This window comes from Diadema antillarum, unplaced genomic scaffold, assembly GCF_040938485.1.
Source record: "Diadema antillarum isolate AM-2024a unplaced genomic scaffold, OU_Dant_1.0 scf00000065, whole genome shotgun sequence".
NCBI lineage: Eukaryota > Metazoa > Echinodermata > Echinoidea > Diadematoida > Diadematidae > Diadema > Diadema antillarum.
Window position 1 is genome coordinate 1,748,935 of NW_027270954.1, and position 10,023 is coordinate 1,758,957.

At 37.8% G+C, this 10,023-nt stretch overlaps 1 protein-coding gene across 1 annotated transcript; it reads left to right on the top strand.

The window, feature by feature from the left end:
* The first annotated feature begins 3,332 nt into the window (after positions 1-3,332).
* On the top strand, positions 3,333-10,023 carry LOC139716469 (sulfotransferase 1A1-like). Its single transcript, XM_071628015.1, has 7 exons — positions 3,333-3,520; positions 4,850-5,032; positions 5,841-5,968; positions 6,332-6,581; positions 7,762-7,856; positions 8,917-9,118; positions 9,529-10,023. Exons 1-7 carry the CDS (start codon positions 3,514-3,516, stop codon positions 9,636-9,638), a joined length of 975 nt encoding a protein of 324 aa, XP_071484116.1. The 5' UTR covers positions 3,333-3,513; the 3' UTR covers positions 9,639-10,023.

A 10,023-nucleotide genomic window follows, 5' to 3' on the forward strand; every position in this document is an offset into this window, starting at 1 on the left:
GTAGATTTATGACTTCAGAATATTTTGTCATTTGTTGAAGGAAAAGGTTCAGTTGTCATGTTCCTAGCTTTGATTCATAGTTCATTATAATACATACTTATATTGTAAAGTTATGAATCGGTTTTACGTTACAAGTTTACTTTAAAAAATGTAGGCATAAATTAGTGATAGATGAGGCGAAATTAAAAGTAAGAGTCTAAATTTTGGTAGTCGTATTGCATCGTTACGTTATGTTATGTTATGTTATGTTATGTTATGTTATGTTATGTTATGTTAGTTATGTTATGTTATGAATTACGCTCGTGTGTGAAACAGAGTAAAAGATTTACAAGATACATGTTCGAAAGTTACAAGCTGCGTTTTGCTTTTGGATATTAACTGACAGTCTCCTAAAATGGAAGTGGCCGTGAGTATATACTTGGATCGTCATAATTACAGCAGTACAGATTTTCACAATCTTTATCCTTTAGTCATTTTTTTTTTCACCCAGCCCAAGTTTCACCCTAACTCAGTGATCGTTTACACGAATCTGCCGTGCACTGGCACATTTATAAATAAACTTGTACCATGTGTACTGTGTCGTTAACAGTTGTAGATCTAGACCAGTCTCCTTCATTTTCTCGTTTTGTTTCTTTGTTTGTTTGTTTATTTTTTTGCAATCACATGACACTGACTTTGTGCATAAAATATACATGTTTGTTTATATCATATATATATATATATATATATATATATGTGTGTGTGTGTGTATGTGTGTGTGTGTGTGTCTGTTTGAATTTGATTTGTCATGTGACCGAAACGAGCGGCCCTGAGTCACAAAGGTACGCATACAGAAAGGGTTCCAATTATCCAATTTGCTCGAAAATTATGTTCTATTTGAATGTACTTGACCATGGTGCACCTGTGAGGCACCGTGACAGTGGTCTAGGTTCAGAGTTATCAAACACTGCAGACATCATAAGAATAATAATAAATTAAGAATAATTTCCAAGTGTCTATGTCGTCGTCAGAAGAAGAACTTGGTTGAAATGTAAGGAAACATTGTTTAGTGTTTGTTCTTGCTTCATTTTTTTCATTATGGATTGTGTCTCTGAAATCATATATTTTATCTGTGTCAAGATGTCTTTTTATCTCTGTTTTTTCGGAAAGTAGCAGACTTGATAAGTCATTACGCGCTATTAACCAGCCTGGCCGTTTAGCAACCTGCTGAATTTCTCACGATTCTTTGCTCATAGCAATCAAACATTAATTTCAATACTATAATATCACACCCTTTTATCATTATTTTGTTTTAAGATTGATGCCCATTTTGTATGTCCTAAACCTTGCGTTTTATGAAGAAACATCTATGAAGGTTAACAAGATGTTTGTTGAAATGAAATAGGCTAATACAGTCGGTGTACGTTGAATGCATCGATGTGACATTTTGTAAATGTGAGACGCCAGTTAGGGGAGAAAACGTGTAATTGTTACAAATTTTACATTTTGATGTCTACTAGACAAACAGAGAAATTTATTTCTTTTTCTCTGTGAGAATAGCTTATCGCCCTTATGAATTGGAAAGAGTACTTAAACAAACAAGCATGAACAAGACATTACTCTATAATAAAAAACAGCGAAAATGTTCACTCTTGAAGGAGTGAATAACAGAAAAGAGTAGGTTTACAGTGATATTGGAGTGAATTTTGAGTGAAAATGTTTATTTTCACTAATTTTAGAGTGACATCAGGCAATCACTCAAAGATTGGGTACTCTGTTGCAATTTAAAAAGTACGCTAACACTGTGTGAGCATGTCTGTCGGCCTGTCCATCTATCTGTCAGTGTGCATGCACGCTTGTGCATATATGTATCTACCCTGATCGGATGCTACAAATTAAAACATAGATAAATATGACATACATTCACATTAACAACGTTGATCATGAATAAACGGGATAAATTAAGTGACTCTTTCCTTTACTTCTTATCAAAGTAGATACAATTCAGTACCAAACAGCGATACATAGGTAAATCATGCAACATTACAGTAGTATTTTTTTTCACGAAGCTAAATGCTCACGTGCTTGTCACTGATTTAACTGATTGAAGAGCTTGATCAGTTGATGTCTGCACAGAAGCTTAATGAAGGAAAAACCACATGGCATTAAAATCAGACGTCTTGTATCAAAGTAAAACATAACTAAACTGAAAATTCATCGAGGCAAGTTGTTACACTTCAATAATGTTCAAAACAGATGGAGCAAGTTGTTACAGTGTAACAACCTCACATTCATAGAATGTTCAGGCGTGATCAAATTTCACGCGCATGAGATCATTGGATACAAAGTTTTGATGTGATAGCTTGTAACGCCGTCTCTTGTTTAGATTTTTAGAAGATGATCTAAATCTACAGCTTTGACAGTTTACCCGGTCTCTCCAACATAGCGTAAGATCTCCCACAAGTGAAAATAAGTTTTTCGTTGTTAACATGATCGCATGAAGGTAGGCACACTTTACCACACTGTGTGCCATCATTGAAGTCATGTGGGTACTACCGCACGGGTACTACTACCTATTAAAACAAACCAACAAACAAACAAACAAACAAACGAACCACGGCCCTCGCCGCGGTCATGGTATGATTGTGAGCGACTTTTGGACTTTGGCATCAATTTGCCCGCTGTTTGATACCGAATATCGGCTTCAATGTCAAGGCTGGGACGGTAACATACTTCCACGCACCAGTGGTATGTTTCGTTGTGCGCCGCTCCTGATTTTTTTTTTTTTTTTTTTTTTGCTACGACCTATCAATGAAGATAGGGTTAGCCTTTTCCTTTCCATTTTTGTCTTCATTCAAGCAATGCGCTACAACACGCCGCGATTTGACTTGATTAATTTCTCGAGAGCATTCAAATTGTAGTGGTTTCTGACTTGCGCATGTTGCCCATGTGTATACTGGTTTGCAATCCCGTATAATTGAGAAGGAGAGAGAGAGAGAGAGAAAGAGAGAGAGAGAGAGAGAGAGAGAGGGAGGGAGTGCTCTAAAGCACTTTTGTTTTGTTTACACTTTTGTTTTGTTTTCTTTTTTATCTCACACACTCACTTATAAAAATGACCCATGGTTCATACACAATGCTGCGTCAGCTTGCACTAAATAGCAACTCACTAAATTACTTGCCGTTTCTTAGTGAGTGAATGAATCTGTATTCCATGTTTTCAGAGAGAGAGAGAGAGAAGGGGTGGGATGTGAGAGAGAAAGACACGTTCAAAGTTCATGTCGAGGTAGCAACGAGAACATAAAATACAATATATTTGTGCGTGAAGACGAGTCATTTATGAATCATTTGAAATACGACTGAGAGGATAAGTACAGATAGGGGGAAGCGGTCCCTTAACAATAATTGAACTATGCCCGCAAGCGAAATACACCCCCATGCATGATATTCTTCATATTCACCCTCTGATGGGAGTCGACGTATAGAAAAACAAGAAGAGGGCTTGGTTCACTTCGACAACCAACGATCTACTTCAAAATGGCAGGTAAATATACATTTGATATGGATCATAGAATGACAACACATTCCTATGTTTAAGGCAACTCGGTGATGGAAAGGTCTTTGCTGATTTATGATTGAGAAGTAAACATGGTTAACACGTTCATTTGTGTTTTGTAATAGTCATAGTTATTCGACAAGCAGTAGGCCTACTTGTGAATATACAAAAAGTAACTTTAGCGTAATACATCAAATGCAGTAAGGGTGTCTGTTCAAAACAGTATACCTCATAGTATCATTGTGCGTTATCAGTCTGTCTTAGGTCATGTTGTACCATATGCATTTTTGCCTATGCTGTTTTTACTGCACATGCGAGGATTGGCCAAATATGATATGTCGAAAAGAACGACAAAGTCCAACATTTGTATTTTAGCCTGCACTAGGTTGCCAAACCATGGCCATCGTTTCTATAGTTTTGCAGGAATTAAAACAAAGACAGAAACAAAAACAACGGCAAACAAATTTATCGCTTCCATCCAGGGACGTCCGTGACTCGTGATTTGTTATCGAAACTGCAGCAAAAGCCTCGTCATGATTATGAGCACGACCTACTAAAGCCAGGATATGAATGTCATGTTGGATTTTTGCCATGCGCGTTCTTCGCAAATCGTTGGCGTGCTCCGTGAAATCAGTCCTTTATGTATAATTCTTTTCTTTTTAGTCCCGCGAAAGCAGCAAATTTTGATCATTTTCTAGATCGTAAGTTTGTGAGACATTTATCTCACACGTGAAACGTGCATTTGTTGCATGTTTGGGGGCGTATACGCACCACGTCACATCTGACTTATGTAAAGTGCATGACCAATATGTCTGATTCCACACTGACTTGATTTCACCAAATTCTATTCGTATTTCCACAAATTACACTCGTAACATACATATTGTACGAATGAAACGATGCTTAAAACAAATAGTAATATCCCGTAGGTAGAGGACGGAACTTTTACAAAACATTTAAGTAACAAAATACCTTTAAATCAGTCTAGGGTTTGCCATATTTCTATGCAAAGATAAAAATAATGAACAGGTAGGGGAACCCACAGGAAAGCATATGCGGGGGGGGGGGGTGGTATGTCGTCGACAAAGAAGTCGATACACACACAACACGCACGCAGGTACACCTAAACAGGTGTGCGTGAATAAATCAACAACAGAAATAACAGAGGGGGGAATAGAAGGACGAAAGAGAAAATAACAAATTTGACTCCAACTCAAGACAGTTGAAGTGTAATTCCCTTACCTGTGATTACTGGAGCATTGACAATACGTGTTGATGTATTTTGTTCAGGCACTACTTTGTGTTTTTATCACTCAGAAAGAGTTCTTGGAAGTGAGGAACCTATCTTTTCGTCTGAAGTCCCTCCGTGTGTCAAAGAGACATGCTATGAATATCGAGGTGTAGTTGTACCGACTCACATGGCCCCTCGCGCCTTAGCTGCATTGGAAAATTTCGAAGTACGGCCTGATGACACCTTTGTCATAACTTACGTAAAGTCAGGTGAGTTGTAGGCCGTTTTTATTTCCACATCCTTGGCTGATGTTCACCTGACACCATTATAATACATTTGACCTGTATTTCTCCTCTTACTCGTTTTGATGACAAAAGGACGTGTCTGTAAGGCCCATCGATTTCAAGTCAACAACTTGTCGTGCTTGTGAGGGGTACAAACGACTAGATGCTTCAGATATCTCTTGTCTAATCGACCCTTACAAGAAATAAGAACCTTTACATAAACAACACCGTATATCATGGTCAATAAAATCATGTTACATGCACCCCCTCCGAAAACTTCCCCCTTACTCTTTCAGTTATAATGTGTACTTTTGTATTGTGCTCATAGTTAGTAAGGAAAAATTCATAAAATTTCATTTTTATATTCCTGAAGTTGATATCCTGACGTGTGTCAAGGGTAATACTATTCCCTCTGCCTTCTAAAAGAGGCAGGTCAAGTGCTTTATTATTAGGCGAGAAAAGTGAAAATATGTCGAATTTTCTTTATATTTCTTTGTATCGATATTGATGTGTTCTACTAGTATTACTCCATTTCCTCACTCACATTATCCACACATTACATGAAACATTTTATTTGTGCCATTGGGTATTAATATCTCCCTTTTCTGGACCAAACTTTCAAGCATTCAGAAATCATTGATTAAATTAAGTGTCTGTTGATGTGTATGTAGCCCATACTATACATTGCGATTTAACTTGAATTGTCTGAGTGTGTGTGTGTGTGTGTGTGTGTAGTTACAAATGTGTGTTTTTTTATAATAACGCTTTATATATCTAAATTTTTCCCCACCAGGTACCACTTGGATGCAGCAGATAATGCTGCTCGTACTTTACGAGGGGGATGTTGCAAAATTAGAAGGGGATCATATTTTGACCATGGTTCCGTTTCTAGATACAGTCGACATATTCAATTTTACCGATGTGAGTATTGTTTTATCGAATGTCTTCCTGTTACTTGATTTTCAGTACTTTGGATCCATAGCGTCGTAGACACTCTTACACGTACGTTTTTAAAAGAGAAGCGTATAAAACGGAAAGTGAAAATCACAGAGCAGGACAAAGTACCATAATTTTTTTTTTTTTTGCTACTGTATGATTTTCCTTTTGTAAAAAACCCACATTTCCAATGCATCTCATCAAATATATTCTGTTCATTCTATCTCTTTGATCAATTGTTTTGTTTTGCTTTGTTTTTGCAATCTTCCGAACAATGCCGCCTGACCTGTTCATCAAAATGTGAATGCAAACTGTTTTTTTTTCTTCTAATTCCGTACATTTCCAAAGCTGAGCAAAGCTCCACCAGTGGCTGACTATGCCAAAGACATGCCATCCCCACGGATTTTAAAGACCCACTGTCCTACCGACTGGCTGCCCGTGGACATCAGATCAGACGACCCCAAAGTTAAAGTCATCTACGTGGCAAGGAATCCAAAGGACACGGCAGTGTCTCTCTACCACTTCTGTCTCTTGCTTGGGAATCTGCCGTCCTACGAGAGTTGGGACATCTTCTTTGAGGAGTACATCGCCGGAAGAAGTTAGTGACGTTACGTATACCAAAATTATATTAGCATGAAATCGAGAAGATGCCAGGAATATAAAAGATATGCAGAATTAGTCATACAATAATTCTTATAAGAAACGTTTTAAAGTTTTTGGGAGAATGACTTTCTATGAGTTATGTCGATTTATGCCAATTGTATGGAAAGTTACATGGATTATGTAAGGGTAATGCAATGGTAATCATTTCTCCTTCAATTCATGTCTCCTCTGCTCTGTATATATATATTTTTTTCTTGAATAATATCGAGAGCGTTTGGCGGTTAATATGTTTTATTTCATCCTTTGGATGGATTGTTTTGTAATATAGTATAGTTGATACTTATGATGTATTATATTACATCACAACACAACACACCCTCCCCTACCCCCTCGCTCGCTCCGCTCGCTCGGGTTCAGTCGCGTTCATGATATTCAGTGAAAAGAATTAATACAAGAAGTGTATCTAAATTATACCCTTTTATAGGCAAGTTGTTCAATAATGATCTACATCAAAATAAACTGCTACCATAAACAAGTGGGACTGTTTCACGTCGATAAAACGCGCAAAAACATGCATCAAATTGCACCATTTACAACATCAAAATGCAAAAAGTTCTTACCGTGGGAGGGGGGACACCCCCCTCCCACACCCTCCCCGGCACCCCCCCCCCCCTCCTCGCTCGCTCCGCTCGCTCGGGTTCAGTCGCGTTCATGACATTCAGTGAAAAGAATTAATACAAGAAGTGTATCTAAATTATACCCTTTTATAGGCAAATTGTTCAATAATAATCTACATCAAAATAAACTGCTACCATAAACAAGTGGGACTGTTTCACGTCGATAAAACGCGCAAAAACATGCATCAAATTGCACCATTTACAACATCAAAATGCAAAAAGTTCTTACCGTGGGAGGGGGGACACCTCCCTCCCACACCCTCCCCCCCTCGCTAGCTCCGCTCGCTCGGGCTCGGTCGCTTCGCTCCCTCGCAGACTAACCGCCCCCCCCCCCCTAAGATGAAATCCTGGCTACGCCGTTGCTTACATGCACACATTTTTTTTTTTGTATGAAGCATTTTCTTTTGCTTTTTTTTTTGCTCTCATGATAAGGTTGTATATAATGCTGTCATGTTGTAGTTGATTTTTTTTTTTTTTTTTTTTTTTTTTTTTTTTTAGCGCCAGTCGGATCCTGGTTTGAGAACGTCCTACCTTGGTGGAGAAGAAGAAATCACCCAAACGTGCTCTTCCTCAAGTACGAAGACATGAAAAAGGTATGTTCTTTGATATCACAATTACATGCGATCATGTAGGAATCAGGATAAGTAATTAGTATGGTTCCTACGTGTTTTCATGGGTTTTATTTTAGCTCGCTCAGTAAACGACGTCATTATAACCACTGTGCCAACCAAGTCGTCTTCACATTCCGGAGAAATTTTGATGAATCAGTTATTATTATTTTTTTTTCATTTTTCACGGAAGACCTTATCTATTGCATCATCTTTCTGTTTTCCCCTATCCCTCTCTTGTTCTCTCCGATCGGTATCCGATTGTATTTTTTTTTTCTGTTTTCGTTTTTTTTTTTTTTTTTTTGGGGGGGGGGGGGGGGCCGGGGACAATATTGTGACGCAGTCAAAAACCGGTAAGATAAAAAGGTGTCAATATGAAAATGGTCTTTATGAACACTTGTTGAAATCAGTTCATGGTCTTTATCTTAATTGTCTGTTGAATGAGTCAAGAAGTTATATTAGTATTCTTGATACGCACATATACACGTACTTATACATGCCGCTATTCTATTTGATGTTCATTCTGTATTACCATCGGCACGCATTTTTTTCCCAGAAATTCGCATTCCTATTTTCCATTTCCAAGTGCATATTCAAGTTAAATGTGACGAAAACACACCAAAAGAGCAGCAAAGCAATGCCGGTGGAATCCAACCTCCTCCTATAAAAGATTGCATCAAAGAAAATACTTGGGATACGTTATTTTGAAAGCCCTTCTGGCAGGTTTAACACATCAGGTTTTGTCCATGATCAAACAAGCGAGATAAAAAGCAAAGGCGGAGAAGAGTGCTGTGAGATTTCCAAATTGAAAACGTGTCATGTTGTTGATATCTTGATTGTCTCGTGCTTACTGGCATTTGTTATCAAGTATAGGCAGGCGGTCTGAGAATCAGCGAAAGAGTTAATGATTTCTCTGTTCGCCGCCCTCTTTCTTCGAGTTGTATTGGAAATAAACGCCTTATTAGACGTTAATGAAATATCTAGCGATACAATGTATGTTTAGGGCTATATTATGTATGTTAAGTATGTATTATTGCAATCTTAGGATCATCGTGGGACGGTAGAACAGGTGGCCAGCTTCATGGAGAAATCCCTCTCTGATGACGTCATAGACCGCATCGTTGAGGCCTCCACCTTTAGTGCGATGAAGAAGAGCAACAGTTCCAATCCTGACTCACTCATCACCACATCTGGCCTTGCGAAGAACGAAAACACCATGAAAAGTGGATCATCATTCATGAGGAAAGGTATGGAGTGCAAGAAAAATATAGATGATTCTCTTTTTCGGTAAGAAATATTACACCCGAAAGAAAATCTTAGTTTTTGCATGTCATTAAAAATACAAAGGTCGTCTCTGCCGAGACTTTATTAGTGTTGCTGAGTCTCGCGTATGGTCAACTTAAATGCAATGTATCGCAATGGTATGTTTTGCTGTTTCTCGCAAACTCAGTGTTGTGAAGGAATATTTAAGGAGCTACTCGCCCTAAATAAAAGAAAGTTAATGCTCCTGTACACAAAAAGTTAACATTCGTGCAGAACTAGGGCAGAAGGCTTGCAAAGAATATTTTCACTTTTCCCTGTTGTTCAAAAACGAAATGCTGATATGATAACAATTCTTGTACATGACTGTTCTGCTATACATTTTTTTTTTTGTTAGGTGCCATCGGTGACTGGAAGAATTATTTCACAGTTAACCAGAACCGCCGGTTTGACGAACTCTACGCCAAGGAAATGACAGGCACCGGGCTCGAATTTCAATTTGAATAGATTCAGTTGTCTATAATTCATTTTCCCCCTTCTAGGCTGTCAATGTGCCATTGATTATACAACACTTTTACTGCCAAACTATTTTCTTACCTTAATAGTATATTTTGCCTAGGGTGTCTTTAAATGGGAAGTTCATACTAACTGCAGCTATATCGTTTTAAACGTGAAATCATCTTTCTGGACAAACTGATTTATTATTACGTTTTTTAATCAAGTGTCGTGTAAGTAAATGTAATATACACTTTTACTTTGATATTTCAAACAGTGTTTGATCTGCCAATGATTACAAACAATTAGGTGCAACCATCAAATTGACGATATATACATATACATATATATATATATATATATGAGAGAATATTCGGCGAAGAAGAAAAGATATAAC

What these genes read in the sequence shown, in the direction of transcription:
- LOC139716469 (XM_071628015.1), top strand. An exon ending in CATAACTTACGTAAAGTCAG is followed by an intron (nt 5,033 to 5,840) that starts GTGAGTTGTAGG and finishes TTTCCCCACCAG; the next exon opens with GTACCACTTGGATGCAGCAG. An exon ending in AGTACGAAGACATGAAAAAG is followed by an intron (nt 7,857 to 8,916) that starts GTATGTTCTTTG and finishes TTGCAATCTTAG; the next exon opens with GATCATCGTGGGACGGTAGA.